At 41.1% G+C, this 27,919-nt stretch overlaps 1 protein-coding gene across 1 annotated transcript; it reads left to right on the top strand.

Annotated features, from left to right (window-relative positions):
• The first annotated feature begins 47 nt into the window (after window positions 1-47).
• On the top strand, window positions 48-27,436 carry si:ch73-181d5.4 (uncharacterized). Its single transcript, XM_063888358.1, has 16 exons — window positions 48-163; window positions 1,632-1,693; window positions 1,868-3,029; window positions 3,125-3,356; window positions 3,478-3,771; window positions 4,611-4,788; window positions 15,804-16,338; window positions 16,839-16,998; window positions 17,161-17,277; window positions 17,396-17,497; window positions 17,607-17,769; window positions 17,877-18,468; window positions 18,590-18,743; window positions 18,843-18,932; window positions 19,022-19,217; window positions 19,666-27,436. Exons 2-16 carry the CDS (start codon window positions 1,648-1,650, stop codon window positions 26,997-26,999), a joined length of 11,355 nt encoding a protein of 3,784 aa, XP_063744428.1. The 5' UTR covers window positions 48-163; window positions 1,632-1,647; the 3' UTR covers window positions 27,000-27,436.
• Window positions 27,437-27,919: the final 483 nt, after the last annotated feature.

The following is a 27,919-nucleotide window of genomic DNA, read 5'->3' as shown; positions in this document are numbered from 1 at the left end:
AACTTTTGAGACCTGCTGAACAGGAAACCAAAGTGCTTTACGCCCGTGAGTAATTATCGCGAGACTACGAAACAACAAGGCAGAGAAAATGGAAGGCTGTGCTAGCTTGCTGGCTAGCTGAGCAAATCTAATAATAATTGGAAACAAATCGTTCATATACAAGGTACGCATTCAGTTTTGGTCACGGTGTTAATTTACTATCGGGCAAAATGTTACTCTTTTTTGGGCAGCGTTGTAGACCCTTAGCTCCATAGCGTGTCATAGCAGACAATGTAGCAGCTAGCTCCTAGCTAGCTAAATGAGGTGCAAGAGAACGATGTCAGGACAACTACTATTTCTAAGAAGTAACTCTGGAGTGTTTGCATCGTTGCACAATAAGGACGTTTCGTTTCTATACTTCCACAGCCGACTGAGATCTAGTAGTGACTCTTTTGAGGGCAGTTGTTTCGTCTCTGAGAGTAAAACGTACTTGGACCCTGTGGACTGCACACATAATTATCACTCCTGTTGTTGAGTGTTTTTCAAAAATACACACCAGCGGTGCAGCAAGCTGTTTTTTTCACTGGTAAAATCCTAATGTCCACACCTGCCAACCGTTAAACAGTTTTAACACATACAAACATAATTTATAAATAATGATGTTGGGTAAGACATTCAGTAATTGCAAGTAATTCAATTACAACATTTCTTAACCAACAACGTGGAGTCAATTGACGATTTAAATTAACTAGAAACAACAGGGCAAACAGCATATTTAAGACCACATTGCATAAGACCTTTTTGATTTATTGCAGGGCTGTTGTATTTGACCATATGTGTTTTAGTTCACTGTCTCTAATGAAATAAATAAAATGCATATTGTATGTAGTAGACCAGGGGCGGGCAATTATTTTTTCCATGGGGCCACATGAGAAACCAAAAATATTGTGTCCTTAAACACGGCAATCTGCTCCCCGCAAACTAAACACACAGCTTTACCTCCGACTTCAGTAAATAAATACTTAGCAGTCCAATTTTTGTTGAAAACCCTGCATTCGGCATCTACCTTTCTTTTTTTAGCATGAACGGACATTTTTGAGGGCTAAAGTCGTCTTGACAATGATCCAATCATGCACACGTCTTGATATAAGTATTGCGTCATTATGTACTTGAATAAAAAACAACTTCAAAATAAAAGCAATGCAGCTTTAGTCCATGCATGAGTTAAAATTAGAAAATATGTTTATTTTGTAATTTCCAATTAACCTTACACTGCCGGTCAGTCAACCAAAGGGCCATATGTGGCCCAGGGGCTGTACAATGCCCAGGTCTGTAGTAGACTCTGCTACATGTCATTTACTACGTACAACATGCATTTCATTTGCGTTTCTACTGAGTAGAGGTATGAGGTTTTCAAGTACCTTTCCATGTGGAATAGATGGCCTTGTCTGCCCTTTCAGACAGCAGCTGTTGATGATAATATAAAATAAGATGTACAGTTAAATGGAAAAAAGTAGGGAAGGTCTATTTTTTACTCATAAAATAATGTGGATGATTTGGTGAAAAGTCCCAGTTTTTTCTGCATTTAGCCATCATCTAGCTTGCAAAATGGTTAATATGTACTAACGAATGACATCCTATCTGTTTTGTAGCTACCAACACGTCAGTATGGACCCAATGGAAGATAACAACATCATGAATGATTATAATTATGGTAAAATGCATCATTTTTTCAATTTATATATCTGTCTTTGTTAAGCACTTTGTGTTCAAAATTGCTATATGCATGAAACTTGGTGAGTTTCTTAGATGACTAGCTGACTGGTGCTATAGATACACATGAAAAAGTGTTTAGCTCTTAACCCTATCTGTTTCTGTCTTTCTTTAGAAGAACAGCCAGAGGAGGCCGGTTCGAGCGCAAGGCCAACCATGTCTCAGGTTAAGAAGCACTGGGGCTTTAGGCGGTCAACAATCGCCAAAAGGGATTTCTTGGATGAAGTCGGAGACCTAATCAACAGTCCTCAAATCGTACACAGAGGCAGAGCTCGTAGAGCCAACCAAACACCCCAGCCCTCTCCAGAAACCCAGAGAGTTTCTCGTGGGACCAGGAGTGTAATAGATGATCTGGAGTGGTCTGCCCCATCGTCACCTGTGTCAGAGGGGAGCAAGCCGCCCTCCGAAGCCTCAGCGGGAGGGAGCCTTGACCCCAGCTCATGGCAGGATTGCGGGTCTGCCTTCCACACTGCTTTCTCACTGCTTGGCGGAGGCGAGGGTTTGGCACTGGACATGTCAGACACAGTGGCAATACCTGACAATTTGGAAGCCACTGATTCCCTTGAAGCCCCGGCACCCCAACTCATAGAAGAAACGGAGGTGCCTGATGATATTGAATCTGCTGATGAGATGGAAATCTTGCAGCCTGTTGCACCTGACAATGTGACAGGAGGACAAAATGATGATGTTATTTTGATTTCTAGTCAAGAAGAGGACAGTGATGATATGACTTTGATACAGATAAAGGAGATGCTGGCTTTAAAAGGCAGAAAGGAAGACACACGAGGTAGAGGGGGTAGAGGTCGAAGAGGAAGAGGGAGAGGAAGAGGAAGAGGTAGGGGAAGAGGTAGAGGACGGGGCAGAGGTAGAAGCAGGGCAGTGGCGCTTCAATCAAGCTTTGTTGCAGAAGAGGACAACAACATTGAGCTTGTGCAAGTAAATCCTGCTGATCAGATGCTGCAGCAATTTCAAGACGTTGAAAAAGAAAATGATCCACAAGTCCCTCCTGAAATAGAGATGTCCTATGATAACTCTGACACCACTCTGAGTCCCACTCAGCCATCCAGCTCAGACTGCATCATGATAGACACTGACTTAGACCACATTCCTGATGTGACTCCTGGCCAGTACGATGATGCACCAGAGGAGGTGGAAGTGGAGGTGGTGGAGGAGAAGAAAGACGATAAAGTTGTAGAAGAGTTTTCACAAATATTAGACACAGAAGGTCCAGACTCCAATGCTCTATACTGCACCTGTCGGCAGAAGCAAGATAAAAGGTATATTCTGCTAACAAGATCTCTTGGGTATTGGATGTTTGCATAGCTCAGCCACCTGTCAGTTTCACTTCCTGATCTCTGCTGCTTTCTTCTAGGTTCATGATCTGCTGTGACAGTTGCCAGGATTGGTTTCATGGCGACTGTGTTGGTATCAGTGCGACACAGGGCCGTAAGATGGAGAGGAAAAGGCAAGAGTACCTGTGCCCCCGTTGTACTACAAAGAAGCAGATTCAACTCCAACCAGAGCCTGTGCCAGAGCTTAGCTTTCCTGAATGCTTCACCAGTCCACCCAGTGAAGAACAGGAGGAGCAGCAGAAAGAACTCAAGGTTAGAACTTCATTTTGATTGTCACTGATCTCCAGATGGCTCGTTATCCTTATGCAGTGTTCACACCTTCACCAAAAGGGAGTTTTTGCATTGCATTACTTACACATGTCTCTGGTTTCAGGAGACTTTGTTTGTGGAGGAGGAGGAGCAGCAGCAGGAGAAGGAGGAAGCGGAGAAGGCTCCTGTGATGATGGGAAATCTTGAGCCCAATGCTGAGATGGTGACAGGCAGCTCTCTTCCTCTGTGCATTGGACCAGAGTGCTCCAAACAAGCCCTTCAAGACTCTGTGTACTGTGGCACTGACTGCATCTTGCAGCATGCCGCTTTCACTATGAAGACTCTTTCTGTCCCTAAAGTACCGAAGCCCAGAGCACAGCCTCAGAGAAAAACTGCCCTTGCCAAACCCACCCCAACGGTAAGTTCTTTATAACATGGACACAGAAATAGAAAGAGACTTTAAAGGTCCCTTTATTATGCAAAATGCAGTTTTTGATGTCTTGTGTATATATATATATATATATCTCTGTGTCCCCGGTGTGTAAGGAGACTCACAAAGGTTCAGAAAATACAACCTTCTCTCTTTTCCTCATTACCCACATCTCTAAAACTGGGGGTAACAAACGAGCTGATCCAGATTTGACGTCATAACCAAAATGTGGGCTAGCTTTACATTGAAGTCCTGGCAATGTCCCGCCCACGTGACACGTCCCATCCTATCGTCCGCATTATTCAGTCGCGAGCTGAATCCCCTTGAGCAGCACCTCTGTGTATTCAGCAGGATGTCTGCAGGAGGGATTAAAGTTGTTATATATATATATATATATATATATATAATGCATATAATGTCACTGTTCTAGTAGTAAACACTGAGAAAATAAGTGTTTCAGAAATAATGCTTGATGTGGTTTGGAACATAATATGGGGTTTACGCATGCGCTCCAAAGGGGCTTGGCCAGCTTCAGCTCAAATTTAAAGCGACAGTCACAGAATCAGCCCTTCAGGAACAGGGCTGAAATAGAGGGGGTTGAGGCGTGGCTACAATGGGTGATCTGTTTGGTATTTTGAGCAAAACACTTCACAGACTTGTTTTGTTTAGATATTGCCCTACAATATATTGTTAAAATATAGCATAATAGGAGACCTCTAAAAGAGTATAGCAATATGTTTTCTTGAGTCTTTCCAATATTTCTGTCTGATTTAATGTAAATATGTGGTATCTTTTATTTTTTTAACCTAAGCCAATATTTTCCTCAGGGTCAGAGGTCGTGCCGGATGTCAAAGAGATTAGCACAAAAGGCTGAGGAACGTGAAGAGGAGGATGTGAGGGAAGACGATGGAGAGCAGGAGGAGGCCGTGTCTCACTTAGCCTGCGACCCCAGTCTCACAGAAGCTCAGGCCCCTTCCAAACCATCGTCTAAGTTTTACACGGCGTGTATGTACCATTTGCTACTCATACACACTCAGACCACACTGCAGTTTATAACACCGCGCACAAAGGGCCTCTTCTGGCATTTCAGATGTTGAATCATAGCACTACGTAACACAATCACACACACACACGCACACACACACACACATACTCTCTCTCTGTCTCTCTCTCTCTCTCTCTCTCTCTCTCTGGGATGACTGATAAGTAGCAGGGGTCAGCAATGGGTAAGTATGCTCACTTTTATAGTTTCTCTTTTGACTCTAAATGACCAAATGTGTGTCAACTAGTCAGGATTCACATAAACCTGTCTCATAACTGGTTTACTAAGTAACTACAACACAAAGCAGATGTGTGTGGGGTAGTTCTGGGTAGGCAGGGTGTGTTTTGCCACGTTATGCTATCATTTGAAACACTGCTCTGATGTTCATTCAGCTCGACTTTGCAAAGGTCTTGAGCAAACTCCAAAGGTTCACACTGAAGAATATGTGCTGCAGAAGTCATTCACTGAATGATGAACACCAGTTGGAAGGAGCTTAAGTTGGTAAAAAGGAAGTCATTTCACATCAACACTCTTGGCAACAGTGTATTGTTTCAGAAACCTTCTTCGCACCTAGACATAAGCTGCTGGTCTTTGACCGTATGAAGAGTAATTTAGATTTAAGGGTTTGGACTCACTATAACCTGCCGTGCACGTAAGATAAGATGAGAATTACTTTATTAATCTCATCTCATACATAAACCCAGTGTGTTTTCGCATTCTTATGAAGATGCTCACATACACAACATTGTTCATCTTTTGAAATGAAGAACCACATCACGCCACACATTATATTCAGTTTTTAATAGTTTTTTTTCTTCCAACATTAAAAACTAATTATAATTTAGAAGGTTTTTTGGAATGTGATCTGGCTCGACAGAAGCACAAGGATCTGCATTCTCCATTTTATTACAGACTGCATGCCTAAAACATGTCTAGTGCTAAAGTGTGTATTTATTCAAATGACTGCAGCATTTATTTCTCAATTTATTGGAAATGAAGCTAGACGGTGAATCTCAAAGGTTTGAGAAAATGCCGCCAGGACTATTGTGACAAGTTTTTGTACCTCAAGTCAAGCACAGCCCAAATACAGTTGTTGTTTTTCCATGATCTTTTTTCTAGAATTTCTTAACTTTTCTAAACAATTATGATAGACCTTTCCAGAAGTGTTTTTCAAACAAGGAGCCCCCATGTTCAATCACCAGCACTTTCTTCCTATTGGCAGCATAATTATTAGTTGTCTTATGCCTCTTTTTTTTTGTGCATTTGCAAATAAGTTGCATTTCACAATTTTCCTTGTCTCCCTGCCATGTTCAAACAACTTTCCACGTATCAGAGAAAACATTTTCGTCATGCTACAACTTACAGTGCTTTATCCATCAACACCAACAAGCAAACAGAAACACTCCTGCACAGTCATTGCACAGTTACACTAACATTAGCTGGGATAGGATTTTGAGTGAAAAGGAACTGGGCATCTGGTGAGGAGGAGGAATTGAGTCCTGCAGAGACTCAGAGGGCTGGAGGATTCATCAGTGCAGATGCTTGGAGGAAGTTTCACATGGACTTCACCGAACAGCGGATGGGAGATTGTGTCACATTTCCATGAAGATGATTTCGAAGTGTCAGCTGGCCACCGTCAGAGAATGCTGCTTCCTCCGAGCCTCTGAGAACACCTTGCCCCCTCCTGCACATGAAGAAAGAGTTGTATTCACATCCAAGCTAGAGATTAAGGATAGACAACTTTTTAGTTACTGACTGTGGGTTTAGTGGTTAACTAAATCTTTGTGGGTTTTATTAAGTCAGAGTTAGTTCCATTAATAGGTGGTATTCTATACTCTGAACCCCTACCGTTTTAGGTTTTTCGTTCACACTCGCATATGCATCCATTTATATTCATACAAACACACAAACGGCAGGGAACAAGATCTGTCTTCTAAAACACATTTCTTTGCTCTTCTTTTGAATGCTGACCATGGGTCAGCTTCTTCTTCCTTCTCCAGCTACTGTGGAATTTACAAACTGAACAAAAGCCATCAAACCTTCCAATTACAAATACCCATCACAAACAAATGTATACAATATAAAGAAACCTTAAGCGGACAGAAGGTCCATGTTAGAATCAGCTTTATTAGCCAAGTCTTTGTACATATAAGGAATTTTATTCTATTTTTATGTTGCTCTTATTGTAACTTCACACAACTCTAGAGTAAAAACAAAGCCAAACAAAGATGGGAAAACATAAACATTTAACTAGTTACGGTTATCTACTGACGAATAGTGAACATAGAAAATGTATATACATTTCTATAGTTTGTCTTTTTTTTTACAGAAGCAGATGCAAATATGTAATGGATAAATGTTTAGTGTACCAAGTTTGTCCAAATGATGCAACAGAGATTTAAAAAGCAAGTTTAGGTTTAAAGGCCATAGCAGCAGTAACCACAAAGGAACCTTTAAACATGAAACTGCCAAGTTTACAAACCCCTTGCAAAAAAAAGTGAAGCTTTACTGTGAGCACATACATTTGAATGGATCTCTTCTCCCCTGTCCCTGATTTTTTTAATCATTGAAAACTCAAAAATGTTCTACTGCTCCAGCAATGCAATATGGGTGAACACAATTTGTGTTTCGCATTAAAAAAAAATCACTACAAAATATTTTTGCAATGTCCGGGTTAGGATATTCACACACCTCTGGGTAAATGGTTTTCTTCTGAAGCTCTTTCTAGAAACATTAAGGATGTATTGTGATTCACTATATTGTTTTGTTAAGGTAGTGGCAGTAGTTTCAGAGGTGCACGTCAAACACTAATAGCTAGGTATCAGTAAGACGAAATGAGAAAATATTTGATGTCGTAATTTCTGTAAATGAAACTCTCTAAATTGCCTTCATTTTGAAGAACCGACAAGGGCTACAGTTTTGTTGATTAAAAAATATCAAGATGTTAGGAACTTTAGTACGTTTTGATCAATACATGAATCACAACACACTACAAAAGTAAACATGATGACACAAAAACGACTTAAATGAGAAATCCATTTACAGAAGTCCAGCAGTCCATCTTGGTGATCACCTGTTGCGTCCGCTTCAATGAGCCTCTGAATGTGCAGCTGTTTGGTGCTGCCACATTTCCAGAAAAGGTCCTAGCCGAGCTGCTCGACTCATTGCAGGCAGAGGTCCCATCTCCAGCTGTTATGTTGCAGGGTGTCTCACAGGTTCACAATGGGTCTGAGATGAGGATGCCAACGGGTATGGCCGGATGAATGGTGGTGTCGCAGTATTCGTTGAGTTGCTGCACAATTTTATCACTGCATCATGTGACATCATGGATAAAGTGACCCACACTTTTAAGCACCTCAAAGTCATCCTCAGTGAGAATGTCAAGTAGCAGGTCTTGGTGTCTTACTGTAATGCAGGTGGTAGTTTAAGTCAAAAAGTAGTTTTTCCCATCCTGATTGATTGCAACATTTCCACGTCATCTTTGGGTTCTGGATTGACACATGACATGTTTTCAAGACATCACTTTGGACTTTTGAGAAAGAGGGATTGATATTTTTCAGTATTTTCTTACATTTTAGACCAGATGGAAAACACTTTTTAGAATAATCCTTAGCAAAATTGCCATTGGTTTAAACTTAGAATCATTAAGGTCTCCAGACACAAAACAGAAATGCTTTAATCCTTACCTCTAAATCACAGTTGTCTCACCCTTGTGGTTAAGTACACACTTTCATAGGTTCACAGAAGAAACGGAGTGGGAGATGTTGACTGGGGGACCCACAGTACACTATTTCACTGGTACGAAAATCTTGATCATTAATTAAGAAGAGTTAGTTTTCACATACTGCCTCCATGTCTATAGCAGCATCGTGTTTCCGGAAAACCTAAATATATTTAATTAATAGATGTAATTCTCCAAATGTCTTCTTTATCGGCTCAAAAGATTTGAGCATATAACAGCAACATCTACAGATTGACATTAATGTGGCATTGAGTGAAATGATTTATGTTCCTCTCTTCTAGCCCCTCACTTTCAGTGGTAGCTGCTGTTGCAAAGAGCCACCACTTTCTGCCTCATTGTTTCCACTCCTGCCTTTTAGCTGAAATCTAAATGGTTGTTGACATGAAACTTGAGTGACAATCTGTCATTCAAGAAAAAAAACACGCATGAAACCCAACCAACCAACAACGTGTTCCCATCATGGACACATTGAAACTCACCAGCAGGCCCATTGAGCTATTTTTGTTTCCCTGATTTAAGAGACCAGAGGTAGTAGGTGTCTTTCTGAACACTCAAAACTCTTGGGTGCCTTCACATATAGCTAACGTATTCTTACATGGGTGTGATGGTATGGTTGTATGAGACGAAACCATTTGACAGGGTCTGGTCGAAGCTCCCTGAGGCCTGTTGATCTATTTCAAGCTTTTTTTAAATCAGATTTCCGAATGATTAATCCACTCATATAATGCTTCAAGTGCTTGGTGTGAAGTTCTGTCATGGTCAATCAAGATAAGATCTACCCATGCACGTATTTCAGCATTGGTAAATTCCTTAATATGACGCTAGTTTACCTTGTAGTGACACAAAGTGCGCTATCGAATGTATTCTTTATTTCATACTGTCTTTCTAATTGCATTACTTACACTGTACAGCTTAGACTTTGAGTGCAGTGACCACATGATGTAGTGTAACGGACATGGGAGAGGCATATGATTTCTGTTAGTTTCAGTATTGACGGAAGTAACAAATCCCTTTGGGATAGTGTTGGTATTTGTTTCACTGTCAGTGCTCACATAATAGCATGTGTATGTTTTAGGATTTTAAGCCAACATCTATTTTCATTTCTCCTCCTTTGCAGGTGTTTGTTATCTCTTCAAAACTTCATTACTACTGTTTCTCCATATCACGTATCTCCTCTGCATCTTTCCGACAGACTTATCATTTCAATACCTCAGTATTTAATTGTGAAACACAAGCACCCTCTACTGGCCAAACCAATATTATGCAACCACAAAGAAAACTACTGACATTCCCAGCATTACACCACAGATTCTAAGATACCAACTCCTCAGAATGGCAGAAAATATCAATTGACATTTCAGTGCAGCTCTTGACAGGCATACTCTTCAACTTGGAACAACAACCATTACAAATGGGATTGTGTTTTCTAATTCATCCATACAGTAAACAGTCCCTAAAGTGATCTAATCATTGCTTCTTCTTTAAGTTGATACAATTCTGACCCCTTTGTCTTTCCTGTGTGTGTCCTTCAGTGAGCCTCATAGTGATTTTATTGACTGACTTTCTTATGCATCACCTGTGAACACATTTTTGGTAAGGGAGGAAAGATGGAGAACTCAACACAAATCCAAACAGTAATATTATAAAAGGGGAATTCTAATATCTTCTCCCACAGAAACATACTTCAGTGAGATTTACTTGATGGTCAAATAGAAATATAGCATGTAATGGTAACAAAGGTTTTTTGGGAGATTTGCTAATTTCTCCTTCTCAGTGGAAGTTACATGAGAAGATTGATACCACTGTCAATGTCTGTTTGTGTAGCAAGTAGCCAATTAGCTCAGTACGTCAGGAGGTTAAACCGTCCTGTACGTTATCCATGTAACATGAATTACTAAATGGATGATACCATAAAGCTGCTTAATTAGTGAGCTTGTTGAGCACATGTTGTCACATTGACACAGCACTGTTTTTAGTATTGGCTGGTATGCTAGGACCTAATCATGTCTCCAGCTTCGTATTTGCAGACATGATCAAATGATGAAACTTTTGGCGAGACAGCAAATTAGTGTATAGAGTACGTACTACAGGAATGAGCCCTAAATCCTGGAATAAAGTCAGGATTTTAGCACGTTAAGTTCTCTGACCTCAAAGATTAATTTACTATTTAATTTTGAAGTATCTTGATGAAGGAAGTATCTTGATGAAGGAAGCAGCTAGATGAAGGAAGCAGCTAGATGAGACTTTAACATAATCTTACTGGAGACTGGTCCACCTTTAGCTTATTGGTAGTGACATGAGTTATGCAACCATAGTAGTTTGCCTTATGTTAGCTTTTGACTTTTGGTGATTGAATTATTATTATTATTACTAATAATGATTATTCTCATGTTATATCTGAGCTTGTTATCCACAGAGCTTGTTTTTGCTATAATCCAAAAGCAAATGGAAAAATCCCATTTGCTTTTTATGTAGGGAAACAATAAGTTGGCCAACAATAATGAACTAATGTTGGTTCAGGAATGACATGCCATCGAGGATATAGTGTCTTCAAATGTTCAACCTGAATACATGAGGTTGATATGACATGATGGTGGTCTTCTGTCTGACATTCAAACCTGCCGAACGTTAGCTTATTATTATTATTTGTGCTTTTCCTGAATATTGAACCATCTTTACTTTGTGTAGATTATATTTTAAGAGTGTATGAAGTGGCTCTATAGATGGCAATGTCAGTCTGTAAGTCACTGACTCAACCACTTCAGTCCTGAATGAAGTATCCCGACAATTATTTGATGGATTAAGATAAATTTGTGCAAAGACATTCATTGTTCTCTTCACGATGATCCCCTGAATTTTCCTCTTACTCAGCCACTGCTCTGCTTAAGCGGGCTACACTTTTAAAGTAAAGACCATTTGTACATTTAAATCTGTAGCTTTAGTATGTTGTTTTGTATTTTCAAATCTCTTAGACTGCTTACACACTTTAGTAATTGCCATTTAGAGAAATATAACATTTTCACACAAAAGCAACGGAAGTGGAAACCTCCTGGTCCTGTCAAATTTGATTTGGCCAAATGTATCTGTAGTGGTAATTTGGTTTATCTGCAAATGGAGGCATGTAAAGGTTAATATTACAGATCAGAAAAATGAAGAGTTCTGATATGTTGTCGACAATTAGACGGAATTTATATTTAGTTTCGCTTTGAAAAATCTAAGATGTGAGCAGAAATTCAAAGGTCTGAAACCAGGCTTTCTATCTGTACTCAACACAAGGAATTGAATATGTTAAGTGTTTGAGAACAAGTTGAAGTGGTTAGATGTTTCAATTCTTTTATCATTTTTCTCGGTGGCATTGCACACCCACGTCTCAGGGGTTATATTCTGCAAAAAGAGTCTCCTTCACAACCTGTACATTTCAGGAAAGAGGAAAAGCTATTGGACACATACAGCATCTTACTCCTTCACATGTTTTAATGTGAACAGTTAGTCAGAATACAGACAATGGCATTTGATGGAGCTGCTCGAAATTGCTACCTAAAGTTGTAATAAAACATATAAAAAGAATAGTGTTGCGATACAAATTAGATGCTGTTGAGATTAGAGTTATGCTATTATTTACATCTAGCAAAACAAGGATACAGAATTGATTTGTACAATAAATATAGTTTCAAACAGAGTTGGAGGTTTACCATTATTTATCAACAGTATTTATTGGATTTTGCAGTTTTAGTGTTTCGACCCGTTTGATGTCTAGCGTCTTCATTATTCATAGGCCTATATGATCAGAGATACATCAGGAGGCCAGGAGTCAAAATGCTGCTGGCGATGCTGGAGTAAAGCCAGCAGGTGGTTAATGAAAACTCAGTTGAATCCCTTCGGGGTGATGGCGAGATGGTGGGCTGCACAGTAGTAGGTCTGACAGAATTGCTGTGATATTTAAAGAACAGCATCTAAGGACTGATTGGCTGCAGGAAAAATCACGGTGTCTAGACATGGTAACGTCAGTGTGAGTGAGAGAGGAACTGGCAGAAACTCACCCTCAGAGGAATAAATGCAAAATACGAAAGAAAAATATCTTCACAAAAGACCTCAAAGAAGAAAAATGCATTTAGTTTAAATATTCATTTAAAAGGTATTTTTTATTTGAAGCCGTGGTTTCATCTGTATGTGGTTTTGAACACTCTATAGAGGTGCACTGAACAATTGCTTGTATATGAGTATAATGTATACAGTAATATTAAAATATATCGTATTCATATGTCTTAGTATAAAGAGCCACACATTTCTTACTTGACTCACACACAATCACAATAATGCAGTTAAAGATTCATTATTTTACTTTTCATTTTAGTAACTGATTTTCATATATTTTTTAAGCTTAATTACTCAGTTTTCCATTGGTTTAGTTGGTCTACCTGCCCACAGATGATGAACTAAAACCTGATCATTCAATCTCTTCCTGTGTTCGGATCCATGAAAGGATGTTTCCCTGTTTTTCTTTTTTACTGCAATGCACTTTACATCCTTTCCTGTTTGAATGGACAGTTTGTTACTGCCTAAGTGCCTTTTAGGCATGCTATAAAGTCAGAGTCAGATCCTACTGTGATACTAATCTGAGCACCGACATTAAAAGAAGGATTTGGGGGAACCCCACTCAACAGTTGTCACTGAATCTTGCCCACTGCATCTCTGTGAGGTTCAACCATGAATTATTGCATTTCAGTAGCTCACAGATTTATCCTCATGTTCCCCTTCTGTTTGTACGGGTTTGTGCTGGTGCTCTGATGGCTTCCCAGTACACACAACCATGTTTGGTAATAGTAATTCTTGATCTTGCACTCCATGTGCTGCACTGTTTGCACAACACTCAAGAAGTTCTCAAGAATCAAATACAGCGGATGAGTTTAATACTTTTAATAAAGTATGACTTATCTTGGGTATTTGCAGAGGTGGAATAAATAACATGATTCTTTATTTGATTAAAACACTTATACAAAGCTGTGAAAATACTCCATCGCAAGTAGAATGTTTTTGTAAAGTAAGTCAAATTTGTTTAGTATAAGTGCAAGTATAAAAAGCACTAAATGCAAAAGATTGGCCCCAGTCCCACATATTTGTAAATATTACATTTTAGATGGTTGAGGTCAACCTGTTTTTATTTTGTAATAATGATTAATAATTGTACTATTTCGTAAAAATGACTACAGTAATGTCTTTCAAAGGACAGGCATTTAATTCCTTAATTTTTGTGAAGCTTAAAATATTGATGTTTTTGCACATCTAAACAATTATAAACATATTGGCCTAATAATGAGAAAGGATAAATCAAATTCTAATTTGAGCTGTACTTGTTCTTTTTCATATATTCACTGTGCAAAAATCAACACATTTAAAGTAAAAAATACTCCAGTAAAGTGTAAGGCAAGGCAAGTTCATTTATATAGCACCTTTCAACACAGGGCAATTCAAAGTGCTTTACAAAAATGAAAGACATTAAAAGCATTAAGAAATAGTGCAGCATAAACGCATTATAAAAAGGCATTTAAAAGCAAAGACGATAAAATAAACACAACAGGTGTAAAATACATGAATACAAGTTGCAATGCAGAATAAAAGTTACAGTGCAATTAAAAGCAGCCTCATCATTAAATGTAAGTACAGTTCTGTATATGTGTAGGCATTACCCTGCCATGTTCATCCTCACTGCTGACAAACTCATTATCTGCTATTTACACATCTTTATTTCTTTCTTCTCATTTTTATCTACTTAAAACTTTTAGAAAACACACAGGGTGAACACACTATAATTGGTGCTGAAGTAAATAACGTCAAATAGCAATAAAGGAAGAATATATATTAATAGAGAAATTAAAGTAAAAAATATGTACGTAAAAGCAGTGGTTAGGTCAAGGAAATAAGCAATTAAACCAAAGAACTTTCTCAGCAGTATTAATCAGGATAACTTACAGTCTTTCTTTAAGCATTATCAAAGTATATCCAAATATCCAATAGCCCCTCTTAGGGGCAGTAAGAAAAAAAGCAGGCCTTCTTATCGCTAGTATTTTCCTTCATCTGCAATGTCAGTCATGGAGTTATATAATATTGACAGAAGGCATGATGTATCTAGAGCTTGTCATTTTTAATCATCTGTCCAAATGGAGAAGCAGCTTGTTAAACTATTCTAAGTACATTAAAGTCAAAGCATGTCCTTGCTGACTTGGATTTGGTCAGTACTGTTCATCCCAAAAACAGACAATAAATCACATTAACAATTTATTTTTAATCAAACAAATGATCTAACGAATGCCAACTTCATCACCGGTTATAAAACCAGAGACTGTCAAATGCATTCATTGGACTTTAGTTATCATCATATTAGCTGTCTCAGAAATGCAATATATAAGACTACTATTATTCATATCCTTCAAATGGCTTTTACGTATGCAAACAGAATAAAGAAGGATAATGCCAAGCAGGTGAATGTTGTCACATCCTACCAGAGAACTGTGAAAGAAGATAAACATTTGAGTGATATTTAAAAATTGAAAGTCACTAGAGGAAACGAGGAAGAGAGAGCTTCCCTAAACCGCACATTCAAACCTTCACTGTAGGCGTGTTGCTCTTTGAGATTTTTCCAGAAGAGGATATTGATATTTATCTTTCACTACTGAAACCTTTTGGTGAGTGACGGCCTGTCAAATGTTGCTCTGAGCTTTCTTATGAATAATTTTAGGAACTTTAAAGCATTTTAGCTTGCAAAATAGGCCTAAAAGGTCATATTAACAAAGCTTTGATTTGAGAAATTCAATTAAGAAAATTAAACACAATGTGATTAACACAAGCACCTGCAAGGACTTGAAAAAAAAATGAAAACAGATTTATTTTGGGAAGGTTAATTTGTACATAGAAAAAATAGACCGAGCACATAGTATCTGTTTCTGCTGCATCTGTGTGTCTGTAACTATCAAAATTACTGAAAGAATACCCCTTCCTACACCCGGGGTATTGTCTGGCTGCTGACCAGGGTGTACCACGCCCCTCTCCCAATGTCAGCCCACAGCCCTGTAAATACCCAGTCCCTTTTTAAATGGAAAGATAATTGTTGTATTTATGGGCATCAGATGTTTCAATACATTTGTACATACATCTTTTCTTGCACTGTACTTTTTTTGTCACAAATATTAGATAGTTCTTCATATTTACAAGATGCCCTGCTTTTATTTTTTCTTTCAGCTTTAAATAACAATGAACAAGAAAATGCAGACAGTGAGGTTGCAACTCCTTCCAAACCACCTGCAGATGAGACCTCGACTGATGTTACCCCCTCTTCCCAGACTGCCCCTGAGACACCATCGCCACAGAGCCACTCTGAAGAACAGGCAAAGGAGCCAACCAACAGTGCAGTGCCTCAACAGCAATCTGCAGAATCAGATCCCTCTATACCACCAAACACAACTAAAACGAGTGTGCCTCCTGCCCCACAATCCCCCTCCACCTCAGCTCCTAGACATCATGAAACAGGGGCTCTTATGGTCACTAAGACCGCGTACGTCATACCAAAGAAGCATCCTGCACCCCAGCTTCCGTCCAGCCACGCGTCAGCCTCAATGTCAGGCCAGAAGCCTCCTTCAGCCCCAACGCTGATGAACGAAACCAGAAATCTGCTGGTGCCACCTGCACCCAGTGCTCCCTCCTCCAGACCCTCCCAGCCCAATACCCAGATCAGACAGAGCATCCAGCGCTCCCTCACCAGCATCCTGTTCAAAAGGTGAGAACTGTTTCTAAGATTTGTATAAAAGTCCTAATATTTACACATCCAACATTTTACAAATATGACCTATTGCTAAGCGGTTAATGCTGTGAATAGTTTTAGTATGTATAAAAAAAAAACATTGAAATGATTTGATAAACATTCAGGATTGGCACAGATTACTTTATGATGTAGTCAGTTAATGAAACACAACTCTGCACTTTTATAATTAGTAACGTAATACATTTGACAACAGATAAAGTGTTCAGGATATATATGCATTACTTAATTGAGTGCTGCACTTTATACAAAATATCAATATAGCCAAATGTTTGTTTTCCATTTTAATCTAAATGTAATTAGCATGTCCATAAATTATGCACATTTTGGTAAACTCGGTATCCTTCGTGAAACAGATTACGTTTGTGTTTTAAATTAAACATGGACTAAATTGTAAAGAGTGCATCTCAATCTGTTTTGACATTTGTTGACTAACGGCAATTTAATTTATTTTTAAGGGTGTGTGATTGCGAGGACTTGGAGATGTCTGAGAGCGATATAGCAAAGTTTGTTGCAAGCATTGAGATGGAGATGTTCGACATATTTCGCAACACAGACAGCAAATACATGAACAAGTACAGAACTATTATGTTCAACCTGAAAGACCCAAAAAACAAGGTTTGTGTGATGTTGATAAAAACCCATTTCTGTTTTGTGATCTCTGTTCGACCACACTACATGCAAATAGAAAATATTTGCTAAAAGACATGTTTTCTTTCAGTCATGTTATAGATAATTATGTTTTTAGCAAACTGACAATCAGTTATGGGTTTTCCTTAGGGCTTGTTGTATCGTGTGGTACGTGGAGAGATCAGTCCCTTCAGACTGGCCAGGATGAGCCAGAAGGATATGCAGGCTACCAAAGTTTCAGAGCCAAGTGCAAAAGAAACTACAGAGGTAAAGTTTAATAGATATTTAACAAAACCACCTTGACCGATTCAGGTATTATGCTTCAACTTGAAGGATCATGTTGGTCTTTTTCAGAAGTTGTTATATTTTGCTTGTTTGTGTGTAGGTTAAGAATGCAGCTGCTAAAGTGACAAGTTTGCCGCAGAAGCCTGAGGCAGTGCAGGTGGATTTGCCCAGTTTGAATCCCAGTAGACCTACTAGAAACGCGGTGTGTACTTTTTCCTTGTCACTCCTTCGCCATAAAAAAATATCTCCTGAAAGAACATGGATGTTATGATATCTTTGTGGTTTTATTCTATTCGTATGTGTCTGTAAAGATTGCTTTCCAGGAACCGAAGAAAAACCTTCCCGCTCCCAAAAGCAGAACAAGCCAGCCAAACCAGGGTTGTGCTGTACCAGATATGCTCTCCTGCATGCTGAAGGACACAACATCAGAGCACAAAGCTCATCTCTTTGACCTGAAATGCAAAATATGCACAGGTGAATTAAAAAGTTATTCAGCTTTTGCTGTACATGAACCTTGTATTTCCAATGACCACTTATTGTTACTTTAATTGTTTTCAATATATTCTTGTTTCTTCCCAAAGGTCAAATGCTAGCTGGGGAAGAAGAGGAACCTGCAAAGAAAAAACCCAAGATTTCTGAGACCAGACATAAATATGAACCCTCTTGGAGAAAGTGTGCTGGAGATGACTCTCCTCTGAGGGCCCCACCTGACTCACCTGACATGGATTCTCCAACATCCTTTCTGGATCATTCATCCTGTCTTATCATTGACGCTCCAACCCTGACTATAGTTGAATCCCCAGCATCCCCTATAATGGATTCTCCAGCCTCCCCTGTCATGTATTCCCCTGCTTCCCCAACTCCAGACACTCCTAAAACTACTAAACAAAAGAGATCCTACACACCAGTTGTGATCCCTGCAGTCTCCACAGTTACTATCACAAGACGTGACCCCCGCACTGCCGCAAACAGGTCTCCTTCGTCTAGAGGCACATCCAGTCCAAGTAACACCACCAATAACCAATCAGTATCTTATTCTCTTTGTGAAGACACTATCTCTGCATCGCCCTCAGCAGCAACGTCCCTGGGACCACCAACAAAACCATTACCTAAGTCAATCTTAATGAAACCTTTGTCCTCTGCTGATCCCCGACTTTATGGCACATCCTCAAGGTAGTTAGATAACTTAAGAATATAAAAAACTCTTGTTTTGTTTTCAGGTGTTTTACATTAGTGCAAATCAGCATAATGCGTGAATATGATTACCATTATGCTGTTGTGTTTTGTGTCCCAGGACTGTGATCTCTGAATCCCCAGCTGATGGTGAGACTTCCCAGTTCTTGGCTAAGCAGGAGATAGTGTGGAAAGGATTCCTAAACATGCTCTCTGTGGCCAAGTTTGTCACCAAGGGATATCTGGTTTCCGGAACAGTTGAAAATCTCAAAGCGGTATAGTGGTGCACGATAATACATTATATTGTATTGAAAAATATCTGACATTATCAATGGTTGAGATGTTATATATTCACTTTTTTCCTTTGTCTTTAGGATCTACCTGATACCATACAAATAGCAGGACGAATCCTGCCTCAAACAGTGTGGGACTATGTTGCAAAACTAAAGACCTCTCTTACAAAGGCAAGCAGGCAATTTTGTATTCCTTTTGGTGTCTTGTACAATAGCATTTGATACTTATAGATCACGTTTTTACATTTTTTGTTTATTAGGAGTTATGTGTGATCCGGTTTCACCCTGCAACAGAGGAGGAAGAGGTGGCCTATGTCTCCCTCTTTTCCTACTTCAGCAGCAGAGGTCGTTATGGTGTGGTTGCCAATGGCAGCCGTTCCATCAAAGATGTATACCTTGTCCCACTCAGTGCAAAGGAATCAATCCCATCCATGCTCCAACCTCTGGAAGGACCAGGTGTGATAATTGTCTAAAGCTTAAAGAGAATAACTTTCTGTATTTTGGGTCAACACCTCCAATTATGAAAAATAACAGCTTTCAGGCTGCTATAGCCTCATACATGAATCAATCTCTTGTTTTAATTATTTAGGGGGGTACGAAGGTGGAACAGTAGGGGCTGTTCCATTTACTAAACAACATTTTACATAAACTATCCCTATTAAGAAGAAAATTGCTCAGTTCCATCTCTTAGGACAAAGTAGTTTTGGTTTTACATTGTGTTTTGTTTTTTGTTTCAGATCATTTTAATATTAGTCCCAGCACCTTTTAAAGAAAATCTGAATAACTGTTTTATCTTTGTGGCAAAAAATTGTCAATCTAGAATTTAGAAAAAAAAGCAATAATGGGAAGCCCATTGCTAGTTATTAACCTGTTCTAATTCTATGTTTTACTTTTTGTTTCACAGGGTTTGAAAAAAAAAGGCCAAATCTTCTTCTGGGTCTAGCTGTCATCCAGAAGACAAAACGTCCAGGAAGCTTGCCTCAGGAAATTGAAGAGAAGAGACCCAAAGTTCATGTGTCTAAAGACCCTACGTGGATCCCAAAACCCCCAATGCTCTATGGTTCTGACAAATTGGAAATATTTCAACCCTATGATCCTGAGACTCCTTCTAGCACGTCCCCTCCTGGCTCCCCACTTCGTCCTGGGTCACCATCAGGCTCGTCCTCTTCTGGATCTGTTGCCCTAACTTCTGTAAGAACAAACCCTCCTGTCTCTACCTCAGCTGTGGTTGCTGCCAACCAGTCCACCTCTGAGAGTGACAAAAATGCCACTACAGCATCCAGTAATAAGTCACCACTGCAGACCATCTTGAAGAGTTTGTTCGGCAATAAGACAACTGACTCTTCTGACGCACGTTCTACAACAGCAACAGTTTGCGTGGAAAAGGTCCCAGTGTTTTCTCAGGTGTCTCGATCAATGGTGGATCCAATTGTGCAACAATATGGACAGAAATCCAAGGTCAAAAAAATAGAAGAAGAAAATGACTTCGACCGGCCATATGACCCAGAAGAGGAGTATGATCCAGCCATGGGATATGAAATGGTTACTCCTCAAAACATTGAAAAAATGAAGGCAGATGATCCTGCAGTATCAGGCTGTGTAGACGATGATGTGGCCTATGATCCAGAAGACGACACTATCTTTGCAGATATGCAAAGTGAAATTGCTGTGACGAAGCCCCCTGCTCAAACTCAGACGTCAGATGCTCCAACATTCCCAACCCCAATTTCCACACAGATTGTAACACCAACTCCCAACTCCACTACCGTGCAATCCTCTACCCAAGCTGTAGTAATGCAGAACATTCCTACAGGCACTGTGGTTGTCTCAGCAGCAACACTAACTGAACAACAACGAATGCTTGAGGAGCTCAATAGGCAGATTGAAGAGCAAAAACAGCAATTGAAGGAGCAGGAAGAGGCCTTACGTCAACAGAGAGAGGCTGTGGGTATTTTTATGGCTCAGTTTTCTGTTTCTGATTCCCTGATGTCTCCCACACAAAAAGTTTTGTCTCTCAGTCAACTGTCAGAATCAACAGACAAGACCAGCAACATAACAGAGACTGTGGACAGTTCAAATGTAGATACACAAACTGTTAAACAAGACACAACTCTCCCACCTAATGTAGAAAATGATGCAGAAACAGTCACAGAGGAAGATAAAACACCGGCTGATGTTAAGGAAAGTGACAAATATTCCTCTGCGGGTGAAATTGAAGATTCTGATGTAGCTTATGATCCTGAAGACGAATCACTTTTTGATGAAATTCAAGACGATGTTTTTCAAGGAGGCAGTATAAAGACGCATGATTTATCTTTGTTGAGAACAGGGCATAGTGCCTCTCACAAGGGCAATCCTCTGAATTCATCCCACAGCAGAAAGAGAAGGTTATCACCAAAAAGGCGGAGTCATCATGAAAGGAGCCGTAATAGAAGTCCTTCTAAAAGATCACATCGACGTTCTCCTTCACATCCCCGGAGACATAAAGAAAAGGATAGACACAGAAGAAGTGAAAGGGACAGGTCAAGGCATAGAGCCAGAGACCAGTCTGACCGCCAAGGTCGCCCACGTAAAGAGCATACCCCACGGCGACATTCTCATGGGCGTAGAAGATCCCCGTCATCTCCTAGAAAAACAGATTCTGGGTCCTTATTGCCAGAATGGCACAGAGGTCCTTCGCCTCAAGTCCTTGAGAAATCCAAGCCTTTAACTGTTCTGTGTGATGCTCCACACTCTTTAGACTCTGTTGATGAACAATTTCTAAATATTAACCAATCATCATCCAACTCAGTTTCTATTCAAAATGAACCTCCTGGTGGACATCCGCTTAAAGGTAATCTTGTTGAGAGTGTTGATAAAGGCTTTTCTCCCTCTTCACATGAACTTCTTCACAATGTAAAGCTTAAGACTTTAGAATATCCAAAATCCCAAGAGCCTCAAAAAACTTCTGTCAGTGGCAACACAGATAGTGGTTCCTCTACACAGAAAACTCTGTTTAGCAAATTTGAAATTCCAGTTCCTCTACGTGAAACTGATCCGCCCATTCGAGATTCTCCTCAAAGCCCTGATCCAGAGCCGCAGTTTGTCAAACCTTTTAGCACAGAAACGCAGGCCCCTAAAATTGAGGAGATCAGAGATCCTCAGACCCTTACCAGTGTCTCGATGCTACATCATGAAGTAGAAAGTAATTGTTTGCCTATTGGTGATCAAGCAACAATGTACAATATAATGTGGCCAACTGTTGGAGGTGACTTAGTTCTAGAAGGGCAAGGTGTCAAAGATAAGGTTATAAAAGAGGCAGACAAACAGATAGAAGGGGGAGATCCAGGCTTAAAGCATCCTGAAATACTGGGTCAAGGGGAGGGGCATTCAAATCGTGCTATAGGCTCAGATATTCAGGTCTCAGGAACTGAACAAGATCCTGTGACAAAACAGCCAGGACCTGGTGTAAGTGGTCCAGGTATTATGGATTCAAAATCATATTTGAAAAAACGTGGACATATGGAACCACAGATTGATTTTAGAGTAACAGGAACTGGATCCCCAGGCCCCAATATGAGAGGTCCAGGCATGCAAGGAAAGAGTACCACCATTTGGGGTCCTGGATCACAAACACAAGACTTGGCATGTCCAGGCCCTGATGTGATGCATAGTGAGACAGGAATGAGGGGACAAATGCTTGTACCAGCTGTTATAAATTCATGTGGGGAAAGGTCAGATCTACAGAACAAGAGTAGAGATCTAGTCATGAAGGACCCTTCGTCATATAGACCTGAAGCTGACATAAGGGGCACACGGGAGCCTTTATTAGCTCATGGTAGCCTAAGGGGCTCGGAAAGAGTTCAAAGGCAATCAAGGCACGATGGCAGTCCAGTTTTAAGGGAACGGGGTCCTCCAATTAGGGTTTTTCAGCCACATGAAAGAGATTCAGGAGTGAGCATGGTGGGTGGTTGTCCAGAAATGAGTTTAGGTTCAAATTTAATTAAAGATTCAGAGGGTAGACTTTTAAGAGCAGAGCAACCATCGGCAGCAATGACAGATGAGAGGTGGGGACTACAAAAAGGGCTAAATGTACCCATGAGAGGACCAGGGCCAAACATTAATCATCAAAGTGGTGGTTCTAACATACCCTTCTTTGGAGAAGACAGTGGGCCGAGAGAACCTTTTAAGAAGACAAGTCCCGGCATGACTGGAAAGAGTGCGCATGACCCTGAAATGAAAGAATCAGAAACTATGCAGGAATTAATAATGCCAAATACGACACAAAGAGGAAGTTACATGGGCCCTGGTCAAGATATTGGTAGTATGGGTGGCTCAGATACAAGGCGAGATGGCATGCTTAACATTAAAACTCATGGTTGGGGTGGTTCAGGTCCCTTTGTCGGTCCCGATTTGAGGGGTCAAACAAGGCAAAATATAGGCCTGTGTCTTAATATCAGAGGTATAGATTGTGATGACCAAGGAACAGTGATAAGAGATGATTGCAGAGGGACAGATTTGCGAGGATCAGGTCCAGCCAGAGAAGGGCCATTTATTCAAGATGAATGGAGAGTCCCTCAGTCTAACAGTAGAGGTCCAAACCCGGAGAGCCAGGTGGGTCCGAATTTCATTGCACCAGGGGGTCCAGAATTTGTGAGACCAGGACTTGAAAGGGTAGGTCTAGCTATGGAGGGTCTGCAGCCTTCCAGTAGAGGACCTTGGGGTCCAGATTTTAGAGGACCAGGATCTGAAAGGAATGATCAGGATATGATGGGTCAGAGGCCTGACAGGAGAGTACCTAGAGGGCCAGATTTTAGGGGACCAAGGCCTGCAAGCAGAGGCTTATCTATGGAGGGACCTGGACCTGACAGGAGAGGACCTGGAGGTCCAAATTTCAGGGGACCAGGACATGAAAGGAGAGGTCCAGCTATGGAGGGTCCTGGGCCTGAAAGGGGAGTACCTAGAGGTCCAGTTTATAGGGGAGAAGTGCCAGAGAGCAGAGAATCGTCGATCGAGGGTCCTGAAAGTAGAAGTCTCGCTATAGAGGGTCCTGGGCCTGAGAGGAGAGGGCCAGAAGGTCCAGATTTCAGGGAAGCAGGACATGAAAGAAGGAGTCGAGCTATGGAGGGTCCTGAGCCTGACAGAAGGGGACCTGGTGGTCCAGATTTCAAAGGACCAGGACCTGAAATAAGAGGTCAAGCTATGGAGGGTCCCTGGCCTGACAGGAGAGGGCCAGGAGGTCCAGATTTCCAAGGAACAGGACTTGAAAGAAGATGTCCAACTATGGAGGTTCCCTGGCCAGACAGGAGAGGGTCAAAAGGATCGGATTTCAGAGGACCAGGACCTGAAAGGAGGGGGCCAGCTATGGAGGGTCCTGGTCCTGACAGGAGAGGTCCCGGAGGTCAAGATTACAGGGGACCAGGACCTGAAGGTAGAGGTCCAGCCATGGAGGGTCCTGGGTCTGACAGGAGAGGGCCTGGATGTCCAGAATACTGGGGACCAGGGCCTGAGAGGAGTGGTCCAGCTTTTGAAGGTCATGGGCCTGACTGGAAAGGACCTAGAGGTCCAGATTTCAGAGGACTGCCGGGACCTGAAAGTAGAAGTTCAGCAATGGGAGGTCCTGGGCCTGACAGGAGAGGACCTGGAGGTCCGGATTTCAGAGGAACAGGACCTGACGCAAGAGGTCCAGCTATGGAACGTTTTGGGCCTGACAGAAGAGGACCTAGTGGTCCAGATTTCCGAGAACCAGAACCTGAAAGAAGAGGTCCAGCTATGGAGGGTCCTGCGCCTGACATGAGAATCCATGGAGGTCCAGATTTTAAAGGACCAGGTCCTGAAAACAGAGGCTTATCTATGGAGGGACCAGGGCATGACAGGAGGGGATCCCAAGGTCAGGATTTCTTGGGACCATGGTCTGAATGTAGAAACTTATCTATGGATGGACCTGGGCCTGACAGGAGAGGTGCTAGAGGTCCAGGTTTTAGAGAATCAGGACCTGAGAGAAGAAGCTTATCTATGGAGGCTCCAGGACCTGGCAGAAGAGGACCAGGAGGTCCAGATTTCAGTCGACCAGGATCCAATATGAGAGGTTCTGGTATCACTGGTTGTGGGCCTTACACGGGAGAATCAGAAGTTCCAGACTTTAGTGGTCCATGTATAGTAGGTCCAGGGCCTCGAGGTAGAGGACAGGAAGGATTACCTGAGGGTCCAAATTTTGGAAGACTTGGGTCTGAAAGCAGAAGTTCTTCTTTGGAGCATCCTGGGCCTGACATTAGAGGACCTGGAGGTACAGATTTCAGTGCACCAGGAACTTTAACTAGAGCTCAAGCAATGGAAGGTTCTGGGCCTGACATGAGAGGAACTGGAGGTCCAAACAACAGGGGACGACAAGGCTTTGGTATGGAGGGTCCAGATTCCAACAGGAGAATGCCAGATGGTCCAGACATGAGGAAACCAGGGCATTCAGGTCCAAACAAAGAGAGACCAGGGCCTGAGAGGAGAGAAGGTCCACATTTTAGAAGTCTTGGTCCAAATAGAAGGCTTCCAGAGACAGAGGAAAACTCTAACAACAGGGACATTCCAGGTGGCCAACACTTTAGGGCAGACATAGTGGGTCCAGGTTGTGATAGAAGACATCCATACTTAAGAGCAGTTAGGCCTGAAATAAATGTTATGGAGGTTCCAGAGCTTAATAATCCATATCCAAGAGGTCCAGATTTTAGAGGGACAGGTTGTGAAAGTAGAGGTCCAGACACTGAGTACCCAGGGCCTGGCAGACAAGGACCAAGAGACTTAGGCTTCCGAGAGCCTGGACTTGAAAGAAGAGGTTCAGATTTAGAGGGCCAAGGGCCAGATTGTGGAAGATCAGGGGGTCAAGACTTTAGGGGCCCGGGAATCAGGCACATAAGTCCAAATAGAGAAGGTATGAGACAAAGAACAGACGACTGGGGAGAGGCTGACCATGGAGGATCAGAACTTATCCAAGAACCTATCTCTCGAAACTTGAGGGGTTCAAGGCCTATGAGGGGAAACATAAGAGGATGTGTGCCAGATATGAGAAGTTTCAGGGGCTCTGCACCTGATATGAGAGGCCCAGACACAGGGGATCAATGGTCAGATGGAAGAGGGCCCACTATGGAGGCTGTAGTAAATGAAGTAGAATGTTCCGGAGATGATTGGAAAGGACATGGCAACAGGGGTCCAGGCCCAAACCTAGAAGTTCCAGTTGAGCATGTTCAAGCTCATACTAGGCAAGGTCCTCGAAGGGAATGGAGTGGTCCTGAAAGTATTGAACCAAGGCCCATACAAGAAAGACAAAATGTGCCATTTCTCAGGCCTTTGAGAGGTCCAGGAGATGATTGGAGTGACCAGGGTGACCCAGATATGACATTCCTAGGGCCTGGTAGGGGAGGGGGTGGAAGGAGAGAGCCAGATCGAGGGTTTAGGCCCAACAGAAGAAGGACTGGGCACTTTTTTGGTAGGCAAAGCGATACAGACAATAGTGGACAAGGCCATAAGATAAGAGATCCAAGCATGAGAGCACCAGGATCAGAGATGAGATGGGGTCAAGATATGGGGGATGACTGTAGGCAGCAAGACTTCAGTGGTATTATGAGAGGGGGACTAGGATCTGAAAGGCAGGTAGACATGGAAAACCCTGGAACAGGTAGACAAGGATTTCAGCTTGACTTTAGGAGGGAAATGAGGGGTCCAGACATGAGAAGAATAGGACATGGTGAGACCCATACTAGGGAGCAAGGACCTGGAAGTTCAGATGTAAGACATGGGCCTGGGAGGTGGCATAAAGATACGGAGGGCCCTGGGTCTGATAGGAGAGGTCCAGGCATAATGGGCCCAGGTTTAGATTCAAGGGGATCTAAACCCCCCATAAACAATGACATGCAAGGATCAGATATAAGGGGCATCTCGCCTCATTTCAATGGTCCTCATCAGCCCCAGTCACACAGAGTTGCCTTACTTCCTACTCCAACAGGTCTCATGCGCTTTCCAAATCGTATAATTAATCCTGATGTTTTTAGCCTCAATCGAAAACAAATGGGTAGTCCAACTGATAGAGAGTGTAGACCAGTACGTAGACCAGTGACTCAAGAGAGAGAGTTGGTTAAAGGGCCAAGCAAGGATCAGGAAAAAGATCCTGCTTGTGAAATAAGCAAACCTAAAGATGCAAGCCCAGGGGTAAGAGATGACAAAATGGAAGTGAGGAATGAAGGTGAAAAAATCAATACCAAGCCAAGATAGACAGGCTAAAAGCGCATTCCTCAGGACAGCAAGTACAAGAACTTTTCCTGTGGAAACGCCTACATTAAATGACAATGAGACTGAGAGCTTAACACACTTTGAATGTATTTCTTTTAAAAGACCTACAGACACGCACATTTTGATTTGTCTTGTCGAATTCAAATGATTTGAGTTTATTTTTGTAATATGTGCTGACTAAATGCTACTTCATTTAAACAGTTACTTGTAAATTCAATTCATGTTAAATCTAGTTGGAAACACTGTTTTGTACAGAAAATGTGTTTTTTAAAAGCCAGATTTTTTGTTGTTGTTATTATTGTTTTTCATCATGACCATAGAGTCAGCCGTGGCTTTAATGTTCTGTTGTTTAAAGGGATCAATTACATTGTTCTTTCGAAATACATAAAGTCAATAAAAATGATATTCCCCGTTTTAAATGTGTATTTACTCTGATTTTATCATAAATTGGAATTAATGATTGCTATGTAGTGCTTTTTACAGAGGTTCATATGTGTTTAATATACAAATGATTGAAAACCATTTCAGGTTCAGTCAATCAGGAGTCAGAGTCTGCCTGTAGCAACTTTGTATAACCCTCCTTATCCACCTGTAAGTCTCATGTTTTACCAAACGGGGGCGACAGCATTCAATTGAGTCTTCATTAACCTACCTATCAAGTAGTTGTTTTTATTTACATTTATGGGAGTGTAAACACATTGACCCCAGTAGTGTACACAATACAATATTGAGATATAATATGGTTACTTAACAGATGAAGATGAAATAAATACACATTTTCTCTGTTCTTATCCAACTCTGTTGTGTGCTTCATTTTAAGGATAATCAGGTGGGATGAACTGTATGTTACTTCAAAGTATATTCTTGAAGAGCCTTTCTTTTATAAAATTAAAACAGTGGTG

The sequence above is a fragment of the Eleginops maclovinus genome, chromosome 1 (genome assembly GCF_036324505.1).
Source record: "Eleginops maclovinus isolate JMC-PN-2008 ecotype Puerto Natales chromosome 1, JC_Emac_rtc_rv5, whole genome shotgun sequence".
Classification (NCBI taxonomy): domain Eukaryota; kingdom Metazoa; phylum Chordata; class Actinopteri; order Perciformes; family Eleginopidae; genus Eleginops; species Eleginops maclovinus.
The sequence above is the reverse complement of the archived record's forward strand: the minus strand, read 5'-3'. Positions and strand labels throughout refer to the sequence as shown.